We start from the raw sequence: 24,166 nt of genomic DNA, 5'->3' as shown, positions 1-24,166 counted from the left end.
ATCAGAGAGATATAGACTAAAATCTAACCAAGAAATCGTTCTATGGGACGTCTAAAATTAACAGATTTTCTGTTTCGTAGTTTCATCGTTTACGGTAGCACAAATCCCTATCTTGTAGAAACCTTGCTTTTAGATCCGGTTTCAATTAAAACGACGTTCGACTAATTTGTAATCAAAACAGGTCACAGAAGTTCAACAGAATGCGGTACATGAAAGAAGTAGTCTAACATGACATGAAAAGTTCTCGGAATATTTATCAGCGTCAACTGTCTGTAAAATAAACTAATTACACACATGCTTAACCCTATGTTTCGTCTCTTAATGATGAGGGTCATTTAAGATTTTATGTATGTAGTTATAAAGTAGCTTTTCTGCACCAGCTGGAAAATGTCACTCCTCTTCTCTGCTTTGCAAAGTGTTAAGCTCCCTTCCTCTGCCTTTAAATCTGAAGGATCTCATTTGCCTGAATTGCTAAGAAAAACTACAAAGATTTTCATTCAGAATACTTTGAACATTCTGATAAGATAATCACTCGAGAGCGGGGTTCTAAATTTTAGCATGAATCGTATTTTTTTTAATATTTTTCGCCTTTGATTGAAAGATAACCAACCGTCTGAGAAACCTTCAGTTATGTCATCAACTTTCTTGGTGCCTCACAGGAAATAGTTGCCTTTATATATATATATATATATATATATATATATATATATATATATTTATATATCTTATTTTGCTTATTTGTTTCTAACGAAGTTTATATATATGTTCGAGGTTAGTTTTCCCGTTTGGGTTCTTCCGTAGTTTTCTTCAACACACCACTTATCACCTCTGGCAGCTTCGCCGCCCCAGAAATTACTGAAGTGACTGGATCCTAAAAAGTAAGCAAGTCAATGGCTTATACATTTTCGGGTAATGTAACGCTGTTGGATAGAAACACTTCTGAGTAAAGTATTTAGCTTTTGGAAGAAGCTAGCTGAGCTGAAGGTGTTGCAGCCCATGAGTTACAGCGCTGTTCCATTGGCAGACCTCGTTTCACTCCCTTCTGTGGATAGCTCGCCTTTCTTTCTGGTTCTGCAAGTCCGGCTCGACCCTATCTACCAGTCGTTGTACGAGCAGTGAACCGCACGGATCCAAGAAGCCGTTGATGGTACAAGTGAAGTGTTAATGTCGCCGTCACCATGGGTCCTGGTGTCAATACTTAGATGACAATTACTTTTAACCTTCTCGCAGGTTTAACTCTCAAACTTGTCTGGTGGCTACGGCAGGACGTGTGCAGGGATTCAGTGTGCTCAAGTATACAGTGTTCGACGTTGAGAAGTGAAGTGTGAGCAGTGTGTAGAATATTTCTAAAAACTGGAATTAACACTTACATTTTTCGTACTACATGAAGCATGTTGCAGCCTAGGAGAACATTGTTACTGTATTTAACAATAGTGATATTAGCTACGTGCGATTTGTTTTTCCGTAATGTGGACTGCGAAACAGGTAATTTATTTTTTTATATGTATTCCTTCTATAATATATAAATCCCCATAGAACTGGTCTTGAATATTCTGCTGTCCAAGTTGCTACTTATCCTCTCCTTACTGAAATTTACTTTTTGGGGGAAAAGGCATTCCGTTAGGATATTAGCAACATGTAGCATTATTTACCGGTTACCTTCACACAAGTGCCCCAAGTTCTCAACAAGTTTATTTCCTAACACCACTAACCTATATTGAGTTACCATTTTAACAAAAATTCGTCGCTTTTATTTTTGTAGCAAGAATAAAATATCGAACATTTGTAAGTAAACATTTAGAAGTTGTGTGTAGGACTATGCATTTTGGTTTAAAGTTTTTGAAATAAGTGTTCTGTACCCTGGTAAATACTTTCTATGAATTAGAATTTATTTTTCCTTCATGCTTAATATTTTCAATATGTGTATCACACCTGACACATAGAAAACACCCATTTTTGCATAACAAAATCCATATTATTTTAAAAGTAGTTATAATAATCCATCTAGTGCAGAGATGTACGTACAGTCTTTTCAGATCGCCGGTCACACTGGACAATACGATCTCAAGTTCCAATCAATAACAGACTCTAACTTAGGTTGCTATATGCTTAATCTAGTGAATGCTCATTTAAGGTAAATTCGGCTTAATAATCAAGGTTCATAATATATCACTTCTATGTATACATAACAGCCAAGATTCTTGGACACGAATCGAAACCAATGTAATAATATTTCTATTTATTGTTTATTTAGCGACGGTCCCTATACCTCAGATTAGTGAATAAATAATAAGAAATAATGTGGAAGGAAGCGGCTCTGGTGTAATTTAGGAATTTAAGGCACACTCCGGCATTTTCGTGGAAGGTCTGTCAAGATAACCGTTCTTCAGGCCGAGATTTTAACCAGGACCTCTCGAATACGAAGCAGTCGGCAGCGACTCCATATATCGACTTCAATTCAACACATAATGCTCATACGACCATAAAACTTGCAAGTTTAGACGTTCACCTTGAAGCATAGCACGACTTCATCTAAAGGTTCGGGTTCAAATCCATGAGAAATGTTTAAATATAATCAAGAAACGTATTTACACAAGCAGTTTAGAAGGACGGGTGTCAGACACCGATACAAGGAGAAAAGGAAAAACGGATTCATGCAGCCTTGGGGTTGGCACCAAAAGGGTGCGCTTTATCGAGCATGATGTCCGTCTGCTGTCTAATAAATGTGCTGTGAATAAAGAGTACGACAGCTATGGCACGTGCAGGAGATTAACAACGTTTCTGACGGTACACGCTTAAAAAGATTTAATAACACATAAGTGATTTTCTGGAAATCATCCCAGTTAGGTGAGAAACAGCCAATAATTTAAGATTTGATTCCGAAGACAACAAACTTCAGTCAAAAATGTATTTAAGACGTAGGACTTAAATCTCAGACTTACATGACAGCGGCAATGTGGTAACGCCGTAGTACCGTGAATTAAATTTTATCAAAATCTGTCAAAAGACTCGGAAAATACAGGTAAAAGTTCCTGTGCACTTCAGAGTCACTTATCTGTCTGCTTCCGACTGCAGAAACACTTCTCACTGTTCTATTCCGTTGTCCATCTGTCGCAAACTTCATAAAAACAAGTGCAGCTGGATGCCTGTGGTAGGTGGTTTGTTCTTACAAGAAGAATTTTAAGTCCGTATGTAAAAACAAAGTAGTTGATCGAGTCAAATTCTTATTGTACATTATAAAACAAAATACATAAATATATATTTATATTATTAATTAGTAGGAGCCTATAATTTTGTATAAATCTAGTTATAAGCATTAGTTACTTTAATTTCATTCTTCGGGGATTTGGCGTCATGTAGACTCATCATCATCTTCAGCCCATAAGATGGAGACAGTATGTTTCTCCGAAATGTTGGCATCTACCGAGGAGACAACAAGGCACAAAAACCCAGATCATCATTCCACCGCCGTGAAAACCTCAATTCTTACATTAGTTATGCTCCTATTTTCACCCAGCCTCCTCTACAATGGGTACCGGGGTCCTTTCCCGGGGGTAAAGCCGGCCGGGGCGTGATGCTGACCACTCACCCCCATCTAGTGCCGAGGTCAAGGAAGAGAGGAGCTATACCTCCACTCACCCCAAACGCCTACATGGCGTATAGTGGGACAAACTTTACTTTACTTTACTCCTATTTCGATGTCTGTTGCGTATTTAATATTGTTAATAACCCAAACTGAACTTTCCTTTAACTTTACTTTCCTGCTATTATGTTCTACTACTACTACAGCTAAGTTTTAACTTCCACAACGCTCTTTGTCACTACACCACAAAAGATTATCAGGTAGGACTACTCGCAAGATACCTTCGTGCTCTACTAATAAAATACACACTCCTATTCAGCTGACCCTGTTTACCGCCAGCCTCGCATTGCGCCCAAAAATGCATCAGAAAAGAAATTAATTCCCTACGTAATTTCAAAGGAAGTCTCCTAGTAAAAGTCATTCCCGCCAGCCGCCAACATTTGTGACAATGCAAATGTATCGATAAGTATTATAATCACGTCCGATACAGTGCCATTGCGACTTTTACATTTTCTTGTAATATTAAGTGGTAAAAATACTGCACATCAAAAGTTCTGCGTAAGGAATGAAATCTGTTCAGATAAGAAACCACTTACGGCGATTCGAGGAGGTAGATGGTTTCTCACTTCGGAACAGTAGTATAAATAATAGCATTTCAAATAAAGCAAGCTGCTACTGGGAAGGGCGTTGATTAAAAAATGGAAACATTTCCCAGAACAAGCTGCACACAGTAACAGGTAACATTACAATAATTCTGGTAGAACAGTTACAGATCTACTTTTTTCTGTTTGACAGGGCAGTGGACTCTTCTTAATGAAAGTGTTTTCCGAACACTTTACGCAAATAACATACGGCACTCAAACACACTTTAGTTTGAAGTAAGGCAGTTAAGTACCACACAGATGCAGGTGTGAACTGTATAGTCACAATCAATTGCGCTTGCCTGACATGAGGGAAAGTGTTAGTGTAAGGAAGGCGTGTGCGCTTACAAAAACCAATACCCCCAGTACATGTAAGCAAATTACTGCGAGCCATTTATATCGTTTATGAACCAAGCCTATCAGTCGGCACTGTCTACGATATATGGGGGGAAAAAGTTCAATTTACCGCCTACCCTGCTTTAAAGTGAATATTCGTGGTATACAACGAGGCACAGTGCTTGAGAAGGGCTCGGTCGCTCATCTGGTCAAAATATTCTCCGTCACCTATGGAACCAGGCGGAACATCGGAATGTTCACAGTACCAAGTCACTGGAACCTGGTCTAGCTCTGCGGGTTCTGCTGAAGACAGCGTGGCATGACAACTGAAGGTGCAGGCGAAGTCTACGAATGTTTCGCTTCTGCACACGCGTTCACGTCTCTCTCCTTCCGCATCTCTCAAGTTTAGCAGATCTTTGTGACCGGTTAATTGATGACATTTGCAACAGTAAAAAATTAGTTGTTATGATTTTCAAAATTGTCATCACAGCTCGCTGTATTAATAACGATGATGTTTTTGATATTATTGAATAATTTATGTTTTAATTAATGAAAATGTTATTATAAATAGGCTTATTCGTAGCAGACCGCTTCATAACCAAGTACAAGTCATCTGACCCTGAGCCAGAGCAGTTCAAATGAATTTTATCACAACACGCTTCAATACTATCCTCCATCTGTTTCTTGGTTCTTAAAGTTGATTTCATTCATTATGAATTATTTATCTGCTATGCGTTCTTTCTTTTCACATTTCAGACGACCGAGTTCTGGATGATTAAATGGGTTTAAAGTCGACTCATCTGCACTAGTTATTTGATTCTGTCAGCAAGTGAACAAAACATTATAAATTAAACTAAACGTTTACTGACTTCACCTGAATTTGTATGGTAAATTAAATCCACATTTAACGTACGAAATGCGCTATGACTCAGCCATTAGAACTTTGTAAAAACAATGTGTACAATGTGAATGTATTTATTTGTGGTTTATTTAATGCCGCGGTCAATATCTCAGATTATATAACGTCAAAAGATTGGTGAAAAATGTAATGGAAAGGTTATGGGAGGAAGTGGTCGTAGCCTAATTTAAGGTACTATCCCGGAGTTTGGTTGGAGGTAGTGAATAAAATCACTAACAACTTCAGTCGAGTTGACTGGTACCCGAGCGAAGATTTGAACCCGAAACCTCCCGAATACGAAGCAATAATGCTAACTACTCGACTACAATATTCAGTGCACCATGTGAAAATTAAGAAGGCATTAAACTATGGGCTGTAAAGATATGTATTCCACCACCAATCAATCTCGACACTGCTGTTAGCAGTTGCTGAACTTGTTATAGGAACCGGAAGTTCGTTACGGATTGGACCCCATGCTAAGACCGTATTTTTATACCCTGGTGCTCTTAGAAGGGCGTTTATATTTTAAAATATTGGATACACAAGTCTGGAAGACTCAGAACTGAACAAGTTCAGTACACGTTTAAAGGTTCTGAAAGTAACTATAGGAAGCAATAATGTGTCGTGCCAGATGGATGTGGCAACGTCTACTTGCCATACCAACACACTTTCACCACAGCACTTCGATTCTTCTTAGCGTTTAATCCATACCTAAGTAAGAACATTCTAAATGCGCTCATCTCTTATCTCACAGCACTGATCACTTCGAGGGGTTATTATTCAGTTTAAAGTTTCTAATGTTAAGTAGAACAACTCTGCAAATTCAATATTTTTATGACGTTCTTGGATATAGCGACCAGATTTACAAAGACCTGGTTTAGACCACACGCATTACACACATGTCGGAGAAGATACGCAACACCAAGGCGTTCAAATGTGTTTCAGACGGTAATAGTGTTCGGCAGAGTACATCAGTAAATACTGAACACAATTCGGGAAGTTCTAGCCGTTGGCGACAAACGTTCACGAACTAATGGCGGATACAGAGGTCCACTAATCCAAACGCAGTTTCAAAGGTTCCTCTGGCATTACTGAGACAGGACACTAACACAATGGGGCAAAATTCTTCTTCAGGATGCAACTATTCAATAAATTATGGAATCTGTTCGTAAAAAAACCCCTGGTCCTGTACCTGATCCAGATTATTTCAATCCACATCACACACCGACGTTTCATGTTTCTGTGAAGTTGTAGGATCCATAATATATGTTTCGTCCGATGTGTATGTATATGCAGATGAAGAATATTGATGTTCCATTAGCTCCATTATCCACTTTAATATTATCCTCCCATCGACACCTAGATCTCTTCCCTTCAGGTTTTGGGACTAAAATTTTGTATGTACGTCTCATCTATCCTACGTGTGCTAATGCCCCGCCCAAATTAACTTTCTTGATTTGATCATCCTAACAATATTTGGTGAAGAATACAAATAATGAATCCCTTCTGCACCCAGCTTTCTCCAGACGCCTGTTACTTTCTCCCTCTTATGTCAAAATATTTTCCTAAATCTGTGTCATGTCCTCAGGGCGACAGACCGAGATTTACATATCACAATAACTGAAAATATTTATTTCCGATCTCTAAAATATATTACAGTCTCAATGGTGCCAATGCGCGGTTTAATAATTTAAAAAATATATATATATTTACCTGTAGTCTATTTAACGACGCTATTTCAGTAGCTCAGACTATAAAGCGTAAATGAGAGTAAGATTGTGAATAATGAATTGGAAAAGATGTGGAAGGAATCGGCCGAGGCCTAATTTAAGGCACTGTCCTGGCAGTTGCCCCGAAACTGGATTCTATCCTGAGCGAGATGAATACAATACATACTCTCACGACCTGTTTCTTTAAGACCCATTTTAATATTATCATCTCACCTTCGCCTCTCCCAAGTGGTCATCCCCTTTTAAGTTTTCATCTAAAATTTTGTATGCATTTATAATATCTCCCATACATGCCACTCCTACAGTTCTAAATCAAATTAAATGTTTGATAGCATTTACGATTTGAAGTTTTATGATGATAATTACAATAAGACAAAGCCAAAGACAGAAACGCGGAAGTCAAGATATCAATATAGTCCTATTCGTCATTGCAGACTATTGGTTTTGTGTCCGTTATGTTGTGTCTTTCAGCTTCTTGTTCGTTTTGTTTTGACTTGCCAACTAATCGGCCTTGTGGAGCCGTTACCTGCACGAGTAAAGACTCTTCTGTCTCTTTCTACTCGACTGACTGGAAAACACCATTCGACCATCGCGAACCGTTCTTACATGTCGCCATCCATCGGGGCATCTGTAAGATGAGTTCAAGTCAGACTCCTTGCTGTATTAAAACCGACGGTAGTTTCCGAAGTAGTTGCTGTCTCTAATATCGCCCTGATTGCAAGTACCTCCGAAACGTCCGTAAACTTCTACCAGACTACACGGCGCTACAACCCAGAAGACGGGCATCTTCGTAGTGACCGCCACGAAAACCTGAAATTCTCTACGAATAAGCCGTAATGTACAGAAATAAACTAATGATTCTTGATACTACACAGTTTTCAATGGACGGAAGTCTTTATTGCATCCCAATGCAAATAATCTATCATATTTGATGCTGCGTCCGTATTGGGTCTACATTATGTAGCAATATCCCATCACACTTAAAGCTATTATTTTCAACAATAGTACTAACAATCGGTATTTACTTGAGTAACCAGTTATATCTCTCACAATGCAATAGTTAACGATGGACAGATAGTGCTTTACAATCTCCTTTTATATCTTTCTTCACAATACAGAATGAAATTATTCTGAACACTGTACATACTTTAGGATATAATATGTTGTAACCGGTGAATTTCTCTTCGTGATAGGTTACACAGCAAACACACCCACTGTACGACAAATGGTGAGACCCACAAATATAATGGTATATCGTAAAATAATGACAAATATCTTATACGAGATTTCAGTGTTTGACTAGACAGTGATTTAAACGCTACTAATAATGCAACCGCTTAAAATAAGGATTAATATTTTTGACATAGGCCTGTTTTCATGTAGCAGAGTCCTCAAGAGGCTAGAAATTGAAGACGGCTGTCTTGGTTGCCGTGAGAACCTCAAATCTCACTAAGCTAGTAACTGTTAAGTTAATCACGTAATTTCCTGCCGTTTACGGAAACAGACGTTTCATTTCCATGTTCACAAAAGCCTGTCACTGAACCCTATATAAAGTCAGCTGAATCCAGTTAACATAATGGCACCTATTTCTTTAAGATTCATTTTACTATTATCCTCCCACGTACACAACTTCTCGCAAGTGGTTTTCCCCTTTTTTGCGGAGTAAAATGCTTTATGAACTTCTCAGAAAGGAACGTTTAGGAAGGTGGCTGCACAACCAAGAAGACAGCAATCTTCAGACTCACCGATGTGAAAACCTCAAATCCTACAACGATTAGGAAGCTTCAGGCAATAGGGTAGTCTACGTGTTTATCTTGATGGTATTAACTTATTGGGGGAGAAAACAAATGTTAAACTACAACAAATATACCTATCACAGAAATTTTCCTACAGGCCACTAAATAAATTTTAAAAAAAATATGCAGAAGGGCCCCGCCTAACATTCTGAGAAAATTGTTTTAAATTCGTTGGTTCAGTGGAACTCCATACAGTGAAAAACAGCAGAACCGATCAAGTAAAATGCATCGTTAGCGAACTCACATTGTCAACCAGTTAGTTGAGGATTACGCTCGCCGTGAGCGGGCCACAATTTTCTTACCGCAAAATTTAAAATACATTTTATGTTCATGTTCATATGTACATTAAACATTGCTATCTGTGATATTAATGGAAAGTGCAAGAACACTTCTGATGTGTGAACGTTTTTGTATGAATGTCCTGCAGTGATATTATTCTGCCTCGGTGGAGAAATGGACGCACTTCACTTCACAGTCCGAAGTAATTGCAGAACAGATACAATGTTCTGGCCAAGGATAAACACACAGTTCCTACGCCGTGGAAAGCAAAGAAGTCGGATGCGGCAAACCTCGTAACTTTGTCTTCAGTCTTTCCTGCCTCCGTCGGATGCAACTTCTTCCACTGAAATCTTATATGCTAAAAACAATTTTTTGTGTAGTTTAAACAAATAAGAAGGGAGTATACAGGTTAACCTTTCAAAGTCCAGTGGTAACTATACGTATTGCATCCTTTTTCAGTAAATTTCTACTTTGCTTACAGAGTGTATTTATGAATTTGAATTAGGCATATATCACAAATGTGCATTGAGTTTCACTTCAATAAAGGGGAAATGCAAACAAAAGTAAACCGCGTATAAATATTGTCTATCTTCATTCAAATATAGCCATTAACCTACTATGATAATAATATATAAGGAAAATACCGTTCAAAAATATCTATACTACAAACATTTGAAAACACGACTTTCATTTCGTAAAGCGTATAAACACGCTGGTGTTTTGGTTCTCCGTTAGACGTCTGTGGTGCTGAAATGAAGTAGAATAATATACAAATAAGTAAGTCCCATTTCAGAACCTCGCAGTGCACGCACAGAGAAAGTCTGGCTGGCTCTGACACTTTCAGCGCCCCCAGCAGGCGATCAGAACACGCTGGAAGTTGCCGCAAGGACGTTCACTCTCAGGTCAGGATGTGGCAGTGGGAACTGCAAGCAAGTGCTTCCGTCTAAATTAAGGAATTTGCGGCCTCCCAAACCAGACAGCAACTTGCTCGAAAATACCTTTATTTCCCATGACAGAGATGCTGCTAGAACAATGATTACAGAGGGTCTGATTATACTCTTACGGAATTGGCCAAGATAATAATTACGCAGGAATACAGCTGTGAGATTTTAACGGAAAGAAAAGACTCAAACTCCGATATAATGGTGGAAACTTACATAACTGGAAAATTGTACCAATTAAGTGCACAGCCTGCCTTAGACTAATTAAACTAACGATTAATACCCTTAGAACTTCCGAAAACGAGTCGAACTTTCCAGCGATAGTTACTGGGGCAAAGTTTCTGTAGATTTACCAGTACTGTAATCGATTAACTTTATTAGGCAGATTAATCGAGTCATTTTGAGAGTAAATTATTATCGAATATTAGAAACATAAATGGGTTTACATAGTTTGACTAAAATGTATTGTTGAAATAATTCAGAGGAAATGAATTGGTAGGACTATGAAAGCCGTGACTAAATTGTGGGGATTGTCTAATGTTTTACAATCTATCAAAGACTATTAGGAAAGTTATTTAAAAGTATTTAAATCTTGTATCTATAAATACATACAATTAGTAACGGCAAGTAGACGCTAGGGAGGCAGAATTTGAGGCAAATGTACGCTGTCTTCGCAAGGATACTTTGTTGTAAAACTAGCTTTTCTTAAGCCAGATTTACCTATCTACTTAATGTGAGTTTATCACTAACCTAACCTCAATGACAACTTAGGGATTTGCATGAAGTTTGGGACATGCTCCGCGGGAGAGCAGCACTTTCTCTCCATATTACTGGAATACGAAGGCTACTTGCCACCAGAGCCCCTTTCCGCTGGATCGCCATCGTGCTACAACTTTCACGATCCGGTACTTTCAGACATTTACAAGGGCGAAGACGAATCGCTCATCTATCAGGGAAACCTTCTGCTGAGGCAAGTGGGTCACCGAGAAAACGGGTGACCTCGAGAAGTTAACCAATTTCCAATAAACTGGAGGATACAAGAAGTTGCAGAACTTCACCGAAGGGTTTGTTACCTAACACATTTACGATCGACGTTGGGCTAAGCAATAAAATTCCTTTTGTGATACCATCAGTTAATATGTGTATATGATTCTTCTTTGTGTGCCAGACAGATTTTAACCATAAAGTAGCCACATATTTTTACTCCCGGAGCAGGCTTTTATCAGAAGTAGATAGTCGCTGAGGTGGTCAAGAATTCTTCTCTGTGCCAGATGAATGCAGTTCATTTAATATTTGTTTAACATCAATTTAATGTTATCCTCCCAGTTAAGCTTAGATTTTTCAAGTGTTCTCTTTCTATAGGCTTATAAACGTCTTGAAAGATTAGTTTGTTATACAAGCCAATGAACAGACGCGCGGAATTAACACAATTCCTTGAAACTTGTAAAACACTATGCAGGCCCCATTACAATGGCTCTGTGAACTAGATTTCTGCGTTAATTGTCTCGATTTTACAGCACGGTTAAATGCACAGACACCACAGAGAATGGCTTTGTAGTGGGCTGGCAGCCGGGTCCACCGATTTCACCTACAGCCCCGTTACCGCGAGCGTCTGTGGAGAGTACAGCTGGTGCAGGCAGTGAACACTCCAGAACTATGCAGCGGGTTGATTTAACCACACTAAAACCCGGAATTAGAGTTTTAAAATCGGACCTGTAACTAATTTTATTAGCGTGCAGTATGACCCGTAAAAATTGATGGGAATTTACCTTTTTATGTTAAACAATAACATATCTCAGCACCATTCGTAAATCGTATTAACCATATAACATTTACAAAATATCTCTGTAAAATAAATTAAATGTGAAATCGTCTTCATGGCGATCGAAGCCAAACGCACCAAAGCAAAACCGATCGTCTGACTTCAGATTTCTGACAAACTCAGACTCGGAGAGAACCCCACTATGGCGTCGCTGTCATTTCTTGTTACCAGAGTTGCCACCATCAGAACTTAATTCCAAATTTTCCCCATCGAAATAACGGCGTACTCGAACACTGAAGCGTGACGGACATTGGCTATTGTATATGGGATACACATCAAAAGTCATGACTTAGCGCTAACAACTCTAATGCAGTTTTCGGGAAGCTCCAGTTTTCGTATGTGTCAAATACTTTAACCAAATGAAATACATTTTGTGAAAAATAGCAACATATTAGCTTCTAAATCCCAAGCTGAACGACCATATTTTATCGGCTGTTCGCATTTATGATAAGTTACAGCAGCTCAGGTTAACTTTCAGAGCTCTGCAACTGTAACAGCTATGCCGTGTTAAAAAGTCGGTTCGAGAAACAAGAAGCTGAAACACTGATTTGAATCATGTAAAAATTAAATCGCATTAATTTCAACACTGTTATAAGCGTTATTCAAAGCATAGGCTATTCAGTCATTCCAACCCAGATATTTTAATTTGCAAATTTGAATTTCGAGCTCTGGAGTAACATTCTTTATAGAATTATAAAATTCTAAAATATCTTCAGCAGTGCCCCCATATTATGTATCGTGTATTCAAAACTGCAATTTGTGATACAGGCATGTACGCAAACATTTTCTATTACACGCTAATCCACTTTCTATCATAACATGAAACGTTCTTCTACCTTACAACACTCCATTTAAAAAAAAATACCCCGCTTAAAAAAAACGTGTTGAAACCATTTTAATGTAACATTTCTTCTCATAAATGTCGTTAAGACAAGTTAGAATTTTCCAGGTGGCGTACTTCCGGTTCCGCCCGTTCGGCTGCAATGCCAACATTATAACTCATCACAACAATGTCGGCCTTGGCTCGGATGCGCTCTCGGCTGAGAAAACACTTGAAGGCTGCCATGCGCCAGTTCCCAAGAAACACATCTTTTCCTGTTCTATCGCCAAATCATAGACACGCTTCCTTCGTTCTTAGTCTGTTATGCCTATTTTGGGTGCCGAAACAGCTTACAGTGTGACTAGCCTCAGTGGATGGATTGCCGAATTTTTATTCCCGAAACGGTTCAGACTGGCTTCGCAAAGCACCCAATCTCTCCTGTCCAATGTGCACAGTTAGCTCAGCAACTGACCTCTCACCTCCGTCAAGTGTCGAATGCGTGGAGATAAACACCTACTCCTCCATAAGCCCTCATGGCATACTGCTTAATTAAACAAAGACAATATAACCTTTCTACCTACTACAGCCGTTTTCTTACCGGCGGACACCGACTGGACGTAACAAAGGTCTCGTATTGTTTCAGCAGACGGCTTGTCTCTTTCCACTACGTAAAGCCAGAAGTCTAACTGCAACGGCGCAGGGGGTAGATCGCATGGTCCGTAGGGTGCTTCTGGATGAAATAAAGTACAATGCGTTCACTGGTAAAGTTGAACGCAACTGTCGATTCCCGATTCCAACCTGGAACTCTTACCGCTAAGCGCTAAAAGGTTTTCCCGATACGAGTCGATACATAAAGACAGGAACACGAACTTACTTTTGTACCAGTTCCTGCCAAGAGCCGGGAAATGACAGTTGCGTACAACTTTATCAGTGAGTGCACTCAACAATTTGCATTCGTTTGATGCCCTATAAAAATTCGGGCACAAGATAGTATTTTTAAGTAGACCAAGATACACTTAAAGAATATCTCTAATGTACAGCGTGCACTGCTTCGCACTCAAAGTAATTTCATCCTTTGGTAAAAATGTTTCGTGGAGTAACGTCGAGAAAAGTAAACAAATGCAACGTCTGATTTATCTTGCTTTATCACAAATTCCAATGTAGGGATTTAAGATTCTCTTCGTTTGATAACAACATCTATCCCTTTTAAATATTCCTAAAAAAATCTTGAACTTTCATGAAAGGTAGAATGAACATCATCATCGTATTTGTCATTTCCCTTCCATAAGCTTTCGAGATGACAGCAACGCTGGCACTACTTAATGCAAGATCCTGGAATTTTGTGTGGTAATGCATATTAAATGTCGCGATGGTGCGGTAACTTATTAGACTGTAAAACAACATGAATGATGAGTGAAAAATGTTTTCCATTTTGCGGCGATAAGTAATGAACTAGTGGAACTGGCAGGTATGTAAAACTTTGAGATGACATAAACATACCTACAGAACCTGTATGAAATACTTATGCATATTAACAGTTACAAATATGGCTGCTGTGCGAAGCTTTCAGGCTACATGTGACAAATTTAACGTAATGGGAATGTGTGGTAGAGAAAATTACACACGAATTAACTGTATAATTATAAATTTATAGTTTTTTCTACCTTCACGTTATAGACTGAAGTATCTTACGAAGAGTAGATATTATAAGTTCTTCCCAGAACTTATTGTTCAGTAAAAATGAAATGTGCATTTATATGTAGTTACCAGCGAACAATTTTCACAACTTTCGTTCTACTGGGTTCCAAGGGGCCCATGATCTGAGATAAGGCGTTTGGAGCGTGAAGCTCATCAGTCATCTCTAGTAATGATTTCTACAAAGCGTGGAATTTTATCTTGAAACCCTCTAAGGCTATTCGGCTTAACGGCGTGGTGCTATGAGACGAAGGAATTACCTGTCTCTTAATTCGTAATATAAGCAATATGTCCGACTGGCTGCATACAGCGCTGTGGATGCTGACAGGGACGGACAGGTGACAATACAACACGTAACTTGGCAAACAGGTTTGTTTCGGTTCTGTAATAATATACTACAAAGTTGTGGGAAACGCTTGGCTACTCAACGAGCGATTCTCGCTTACTTTCAGAACCACATCCCATAGCGATCTATTCATAACGTTGAAAACTGGGTGATCATTTATGTAACCGATTAAGTACTACAGAACACACTTGGAGTGGCCTACTTTATGGCTTCTGAATCGATAAGGGAGGCGATAAATATTTAAACTTGAAAAATTTACGTGAGCTTTGACTGTCGTAAATTATTAAATAAATTCAGCACCAGCACATTGTTGCAGGCGTGAATAGTAACTTCTGTTTAACATCGTCGTCAATAACTTTATGAATTAGGCCATTGGGCCTGTTCCATCTCCTCGGGTTAATCACAGCTGGTGCTTCCTGATGGTTCGCAGAGCAGTGGAGGCATTCTGGTTACGTGCGCTGATAACACTGTTGATGCTCTCTATATTCAACTTTTTACGAATGTCTTCGTTCGTTCGTGTGTGTCCTACGAGTGGTCTTAGTAGTCGCATTTCTGCTGTCTCTAATCTATTCAGTCTGTTTAACATATACTCAGTAAAAGAGCAGTAACTAGATATATCTTACGTCTGCGTAAGTATGCAGTAGGACAGAATCATTGAAACATAAATTATCATGTCAGTGCCCTCACTCGTACAAGAGCGCAGTTTTAGAGGCCCGTAAGCTTAGCACCAATTCTCTGATCCAATTCCTCACTGATCCATCCATTTAACTGTCCACCCACCCATCTATCGATTCACTAATTCCCCCATTATCCAAGCATCCATCCGCCCCATTGATTCACCCATACCACCAGACTGAAACAGTTACATTATAAGATCGTGATGCGTACTAAATTATTGGCGGACGAGAAACAAGTGTCATTGTTCTCGAAGATATGGATCTAAATGTTGGCATATTTTTTCTACCTCTGTTTCGACACTTCATAAACTCTGATGTGCTTTACTTCACAACCAAAGTGCCTAAACTTACTTTCATGAAGCAGTATTTTTACTGGATGGAAGACATTTGTCCTCTGCCTGTACGCTGAGGAATTACAGCATGTATCATCGCAATTAAACCCAAAATCTTGAATTCAGATCCTGATACTAACTGGGAGGACAGTAACTAAACAGGATGTTGTAGAATGCGGGCTCTACTGTAAAGCACATCCACCTCTTGCAAAGACTGAATGTCAAATGAAAACCGAAGTAGAGTCCTCCTTGAAACTCGACAGTCTCAGCTGATATAGAAATTATCCATCTTTTACGGCAAAAGTGTACACAACAGCCCGCCACTTGACCGTGCCCTGAACCAGACAAACACGCTCACGCCCTAATTATTTAAGATGGTCTTTTCCCTTCAAGTTTATGATTAAAATTCTCTAAGCTTTCCCGTCTCGCGTTCTACATGTCCCACCAGTCCAATTCTCTCTAAATTGATCAGCCTAATAATATTCGTTGAGGCGTACACGTGATTGGTAGAAATGTATTGTGGGCACAAATATATCGTGTGTTGAAATATACAGAGTAATACTTAACAAAGTTGTAACTGTATTTTTTTTAATTATACGATGCATATGAAGCAGTATTACGCAAACCAATATTTGTACACTCGTGACGTAACACGTGACCTGGCCGCAAAACGTGAAGGGTTTCGTGTCACTTATTTCCAAGGACTTCCGCAGGTGTATTGGTAAGCGTAGTGAAGTTTGAGAGACGATGGAAAAACACACAGCATCCACTATTTACTGACAAGAATATAGATAAAATTTTATAAAAATCTGAGTTTACTTTATTCAAATACAATATTTGATTCTCCTTTAATGAGACCCTTTCTCATAACCAACGTCCAGTAGCACAGAACTGTCTTTTACGTGAATTTAATTTGGAGCTGAAAGTTTTGCAGAGTTGTGCAAAAGTACATCCCGATAATTTAACAAAAATCCTAATGAAGAATACACGTGTTCCTCAATCGCGTTTCATCCCGTAGTGTACATAACACGTCACACACGAAATAGAAGAGAAAGCAAAATTGGCAACAGAAGACAAAGTTCGTTTTGGGTTTTAACAATCATTGCTCATAATAACACAAATATGAATAACACAAACAAATACATACAGTTTAAATACTATAGAAGAAATATCTTTAAATTATGTTTAAGCAAACGACGTATCTTAATTTAAACACACAGTTTCATTATACTAGCTTCAGTTATTCTATCTTCACTTTACGTAACAAACCGGATCTATTCCATCCAAGTGACTATTAATTCGGATACCATCATCGGTGGAAAAACTGTAAAGTCCTGGAGTCATGGTGTATTAAGTCATCTTCAGTTTGGCGCTAATGTAAATCTCTAATAGTCGCAAACAACTGCATGCACCAGCAGCAGTTAGAAGATGGCTGTCTTCTACGCTGCTGAGCCGTGTAATCTGGTAGAAATCTGTCAGGTGTTCTGAAACGTCGGTATACGTCTACCAGACTACACGGCGCAACAACACAGAAAAGAGCCATTTTCACAATCGCTGCCGTGAGAATCTGAAATCTCACAACAAAAGTTGGGTTTTCTATAAATATTAAATCTTAACTCACTGGCATACTTTTATGGTACGAGGCGTCTGCTCCTTCGGTTATCTTATTCTAAGAAATGTAAAAGGTCATTGGATTAAACAGGCTTGTACCTAGGTTTTGTTATGTTCTTTCTTTGAAATCCTGCACTTATCTTATATTCTGTGTAATTTTTGGAATAGTTCATATTCCAGTCATATTAAGACGAGATTCAGGGTTCATATAATCGACTGAAATCCTTGGTCATTCCCTTCGCAGTTTCCTGCTTACATCGCAGTTGCATCGATAAATCGATATCCGTAAAGACGTTTCTCTGACACCCAACTTAGCGAAGGAAACCTGATCGTACATTAGTATTCTCTCTAAACAAAATTCATGGCGTAAGATATAAAGCTTTCGCGGCGACTGAATTCAACAAAATCCTTTCGGCAGTTGGCTGTAGGAAAAAACCGACATTTCGGGACAGAGATATTTTCGAAACGTTAGTTTATATCAAATAATAGTACTTAAAATCTGCTCTGGGTACAGTCACCTCTTTTTAAGAGGCCTTTAGCAGTCATTGTATTTAACATGCCTGCTTAAAATATACCGTTAAGACCGCTTAAATCCTTACAATTAAGTAAATACTTATGGTGATTTATGAACTGTAGGGGTTATACAACCACAAATTAAATGTAAGTAAAACTAATCTGGCCTGAAAGTGCGAGGAAAATCCCATCAGAGAAACCAGTTAGGACACTCGATGTTCTGGGACTAGATTCCAACTGGATACCATGCTGCTGAGCTACTTTGTTTAATTACGTTAAGTAAATTATCAGGACAGTTTTAATTTGACAACTAGCGTAAAATAATACATTTCTACTCATGTGCTAAAAGCTCTTCATATTTCGCTCCAAGTTCGTAGCACTGATAACTTTTTCAAGCGAAATAAAATCGAGTAACACATGTTAAAGAAGTGAATTCTAATTATAAGATAAATAACAGGTCAATTCGAAAGAAAAGAGATTCACTGTAATTTGGAGTGATATTACAAGTAGTTGGTGCAGTCGTCAGAAACCTTGACCTATCTGGTTGCATCACAACACTACTGGCGGCAATCAGGAGAAAATACTTCCTGAAGACACTCGCAAACTTTAGTAGTTATTATAAACCTTCACATCATGTCTCTGTGGCATCATCTGTTAAAATACACAGAGTGTATAATGTTCATGAACAGTTTTCTTTCTTTCTTTGTTGTTGCGTGCTAGCAAAGTGTGTGCAGAATTTTTTATCCTATGACACACGTCTTCACACATATTTCAAAACTGAAAAATTAAAAGAGAAATTAATTTGCGATCTGGACTTCAAAATGGTGAACATCGGCATGCTAAAATAACCTAAGGATTCAATATTCTAAATTTTATAACCTAATTTAAAAAAAGTTTTTTCGCTTATTATTTCCAAGACCGACGGTCAGATATAAATTTTGATAAGCAGTTATTGTTACTGAAATGTGTACATAAAAACATAACATTTTCACGCGAAGATGGTCATCGAAGAAGGATTTTATCTGAAATATTTTTTGCCACACCACTGAATAAAATGGAACTCACCCTGACATTTCAACAGCACATTGACGAAGGCAGGCGGTATTATTCACAAAACAAATACACTCGTCGCATGAACTATAAGTATAATATTGTACTAAAATCGACTTCTAAGACGATGCATTTTCAAAACGCGCTTTATCAACTACGCAGATTAAGTAGCGAGTTAACAAGAATGACCACTGTTTGTGGAGTGAGGTTAATATTGGAATTTGCAGGCAGAAGAACTACACAACTGACATGCATTGACAAAACACCCGACCATAACACCGTAACATTATATTTGGCTACTGGTTGTCATATATTCCAAGAAAACCATCACAGCCTTCGTAACCATGGGGGGCGGGGGTTAGATGGGAGGATAATTTTAATCCGGATCCTAAATAAATAAAATGGGGATGAGGACTGGATTCATGTAGCTGAGGATGGGGTCCAACTAACATAACGCATGGTTAACGTCAACTGGTATAGCAGTCATATGGAATCGAACTCAGACCTTTGTCCCTTAAGGGAAATATAAAAAGCCACTTCTTTTTTAGCTTGAAACCATCTTCGTCGTGGAAAACACGTTACAGATGTTCAAGCTTTTCCTATAAAATACCCTGTTGGCGGTTTGTGTACTCCTAGAATTGAAAAGTGGCTCGGTAGCTGGGCCGACTCCATGGGAACTACACCTGTTGTGCATCTGTTTCCGCTTTGTTCAACTGTTTTGTGTGCTCCTTCAATGTCCGTTCCCAAGTGCCTCCTTGCATACACAAACAACAATCCGACTTCTTACCTAAACAACAGCACCTCTTACCTACATTTCTATTAGCTGCAAGACATGGTACTGTATGTTATTGCACTATACTGCCAGGATAAAATTTTAATTTAGAACACTTCTTCCTTACGTTTCAACCTGAAATGTCTATCTATTATAGAAGGTATATACCTACAAGACCATATTGTGTACAATCCAATAGACCAACAGCGACATCTTCACCGCTTCAAAAATGTAAAATATAAGACGAAACGTCTGTCTGCACTCTTTCCTTATTTGAACTACGTATTTTCCTTGTGTGAAGGAATACACCAGAAAGTGTCTCAGTGTCTGCGGTGTTATCAGGTTACCCATTAACATCCAACATCTTTGCTAGTCACACAATGCAGTAATTGCTCCGCCGCACATACCAAAAAGAACAGAACTTCTGTACACTCAAACCGTCACACAAATTTAGTTCAACTTGAAACAAAGCGAAGTAAAATAAAGCAAGAAAAGCATTATCCAACTTATCATCGTCTACACTAACTAACTAGATGGCTTACCGAACCCGAATTAACCAAAGCCCTCCACCGGACCCTGTCCTGGGCCAACAAAATCCAGTTTCCTTCAACTCCTATCTCCCATAGATCCCGCCTGAGATTATCCTCCCATATCATCGTCTACACATAAAACCTAATTCGAATGAAAAACTGTGAACTCGAAAACCGGTCACATGGTTGGCGGGGGGGGGGGGGGGCAGTAAAACGAAAGCATGGTGGCAGTGACTTCTACGAAAAGGAGGTAAAACAATTTTTACGATGCATTATCAGCATGCAAAATGTAACGCTGACCTATACTCTTCCTTGTATGTAATATAACTATCATATTTCGAACATTTGATTTTTTTTTTCGTATTTTGTTCATTTCACATAGGCTATACATAGGGCTACTGGCAGTCAGACTCAATAAGGCTGAGACAATCCAAGAAATGTCCTAGAAAGAGCAGGAACAAAAACAACTGATCTTGAAGGTTACGTATAGAAATTCCTTTCACAGTGTTCTCAGTTTCCCTATCTCAAAGGCGACCGTAACATTTTACAGCGTAAAAGCAATTTATGTCCAAAACTGTATAATTGGCTGCCAATAGTGTAACTCATAAAGTATAGCGTCACAGAAAACTGGTTAACGATAATCTATATTCGTGAGGAGAGTTTTATTTTTGAAGAAGAAAAAACTCCAGGCTAAAAACGACAGCGCACATACTTTGAACTGCATCCATATTTTGTCAGGCTTAATTTTATCAGTATTTTGACTATGGCCTCTGATGTTAAAATGACATACGCTCACAACAACACAGGAATTTAACATAAATTTGTTCCGGTATGATAAAACATTGAACCTGGCGACCGCCGTGTGGTGCTGTTAGCTCTGACCGTGAGTAGGTCGCTCGCTACATTCCGCACCCAGGTAATGACAGGCGCTGCAGGCCTGCGGAGTAACGGCGCTTTGCCAACGAACACTTGACTACTCCGCGTCGTAGCAACCGGTGAACCGAACCGCACATGTCCTTTACAGAACGCTTTCCTCGTTTAAACTCGTTATATGACGTTTTTGAGAGGTAGATGCCCTTCATATTGTTTTCCGTGAGCATGGACGTTCTTCCGAGATTTCAGGTTCTCAAGGCGGAAAATATGAAGATGAATGTCTTCTGGGTTGCTATGCCATACAGTATGGCAGGTTTGTTTGATGCTTGCTGCCTCCATCATGAAGGCGATGATCGTCCTGATGATAAAACGTCCGTAAATTTCTACCGCACTAACAGCGAAACAACCCAGATGGAAGTCAGTCATCTTCATAAAATTTATTGTTCTAATATATATAAGATTTTTGACGACTTTTGAAACGAACACACGTAACTAATTTCCAAATCATCATTTTTAAAGTTTCATTGCCGAAAGATGTGGTATTCTGCTTCATACTACTTGAAGCGGTTGCCTTGGCAACTACAGGACCCACTTTCAGAAGTTCCGGCTCTCTCCGTGGTGTGACATGAATCAGACGTAGGAGATGGCGGAATGATTGGGTGAATCAGGTGGGTTCGACGAATGGGCTTGGCTCACACCTAGCAATACCTGCACAACAGAGTGAAAAACGTGTCTAATGACACAGATCTTTCATCTGCCTCAGAGGACAAATAATTTAATTTCGGTCCGGTTTCATGAGTCGTCAATTAGTAAACATAGTCTTGGAACAATTATAATTTACTAGCACATTTAAGGACATTTCTGGTTGATTTTAATTTAAATTATGATATAAAATGAATATTGACAAATGTTATAGAAAAGCTAATAAAATTTATAAACGGTGAAGAACGAAGGTATCATCCTATCCTTTACATATAATGATTTACGTGTGTGTTTCGTTCAGCGAACATCATAAGTTATAATTCTTATACAATAAAGTGATTAACAAAGCACAGGCCTATATGAATTTCGAATAGGTTTAAAGTTAGTAATCCTTTCTTTATGTTAATTTTTGCATATGTTACGTCATACAAGTAACGGTTTTAATAACAGTGAGTTCGTGCAAGTAAGCTCGTCCCTAAAGAGTAGAGGAATTACGACATTGAACACTCAGCTTTCTCAATAATTCGCCTGTCGTAATGAGTGAGATACGGTCCTCTCCCTAAGGGAAGAAGATGACAGCTTGAGGGTATCTGAAAACAAATTGCTGAGGAGAATATTTCGACCAAAGACAGAAGAAGAAATATGAATACACGAAAAAACTAAATAATGACAAGCTTCGTAATTTACATTCTTCATACGGCGAATAACAGATAGAAACAGGTGGGCGGAACATGCAGCACGCATAAAGAAGTTGAGATAAACACATACAATTGTGGTCGGTAAATCTCAAGGCCATAGACAACCTGAGAGTCCAGCCTTATATGGGAGGATAATATTTAAAAACTAATCTCAGGGGCAGTGAAAAGTAGTGGCTCAAGACAGGGCCCAGTGGCTGAATATTTTGGATATGGCAATCAACATTTGGGTAGCAAAAAAGGAGAGAATTTATTAATAGGACTAAAGCCAACTCCTGAAACGTCGTGTATATTAAACATGCCTCCGACAACAGGCCTGTTCTTATAATAAATCAAACCTTTAGATAATTAAAAAGTTGTTTATGCATCCCGCAACTCCTACATGCAAGTTACATGCCTCCTCCCACCTCTTTCCCCTTAGTTTGATGACCGTAGTAGTATATGGTAAAGTCTACAAATTATGAACCTCCTCTTCATGCAATGTGATCCGTCCTCTTGTTACTTTCTCTCTCTTAGGAATAAATGCTTCTCTCAGCACCCTGCTTCCACACACCTTAAAACTATTTCCTTCTCTCATATGATCACGTCCTCATAAGCCTACATCTACAAATATAAACAACTAAATACGAAGACGCTAAATTTGAGTCTTGTTATAAGCAAAACTTCTTTTGGACTCTTCCCATCATCTAACTTATAAAATAATAAACTACAACGTTTCGGGTTTATTATTTTATAATTTATAGAAAGGAAAAAGTCCAAAAAAAACAGTTTTATTTATTACAACGTACCATCGTCAAAATTCTTCAGACTTCAAAATGATCTTGTTGCATCACGTCATGAAATGAGATGCTCTGTGACGACACATAATTGAAAGGTTAAAGCTGTTTAAGTGTCAAAGAGGCCATGAAATCGGATTCGATAAGCGAAGCTTTGTGATCCAACTGGAATGACTGCAGCCAATGTATGACTACAAGACAGAGCTATAGGCGGGGCTTCCCACAGGTAACGTGACTCGTCTCAACTTCATTGTTGGGAAGCTACATGAAAAGTAATGAGAGACCAATTTTACCTGTCAAAGTACAATACAGCTCTGCCAAGAGATCCGTATTCAAATAACTTGAAAAATTCAAAACCACACTGAGATACTTTCGGTTTTAATGGTATGTAATTATGTCTCAGTGAGAGCACGCCATAAACATGAGACACGAAAGATAACTGGATTTTATACGAATAAAAAATGTGACTACAGATTTAAATTGACAACTTCCTTTTGTACCTGTTTCTGGACTCCAGATTGGTGCATTGGTTAGTTACTTAAAAAACTAACTCTGATTACCTAAGTCGAAAGTTCAGTACAGCTACTGCAAATGGTACATATTCTCGGTTTTATCTTTCTGTTATTTCGCCATAGATTTACGATTAATGCGTAAACACCGCGAAATGTCCGAACAAGCTTTCTTGGAAATAAGGCATAAAGTTCGTAAAGTGTATTGTTTTGAGATTTACATTTATCCGAATGAATTT

The 24,166-nt window shown here is 38.6% G+C and overlaps 2 protein-coding genes across 6 annotated transcripts in view; one reads left to right on the top strand and one right to left on the bottom strand.

Moving 5' to 3' along the window:
- LOC147875212 (uncharacterized) overlaps positions 1-24,166 on the bottom strand; it is a 72,503-nt gene that overhangs the window by 2,276 nt on the left and 46,061 nt on the right. The window lies entirely within an intron of this gene.
- LOC110830078 (uncharacterized) overlaps positions 1,095-24,166 on the top strand; it is a 91,596-nt gene continuing 68,524 nt past the window's right edge. For 2 of the 4 annotated variants that reach the window (XM_087343534.1, XM_087343539.1), the window contains exon 1: positions 1,095-1,485. In XM_087343534.1, coding sequence (XP_087199660.1) covers positions 1,392-1,485 — 94 coding nt within the window. In that variant the 5' untranslated portion in view covers positions 1,095-1,391. The remainder of the gene's footprint in view (positions 1,486-24,166) is intronic. The other 2 variants (XM_087343529.1, XM_087343523.1) reach the window with 1 other exon arrangement.

This window comes from Zootermopsis nevadensis, unplaced genomic scaffold (assembly GCF_977971745.1).
Source record: "Zootermopsis nevadensis isolate Lab colony 2312 unplaced genomic scaffold, Znev_1.0 Znev_ptg000001l, whole genome shotgun sequence".
NCBI lineage: Eukaryota > Metazoa > Arthropoda > Insecta > Blattodea > Termopsidae > Zootermopsis > Zootermopsis nevadensis.
Note: the sequence above shows the minus strand (reverse complement) of the source record. Positions and strands in the feature narration are given on the sequence as shown.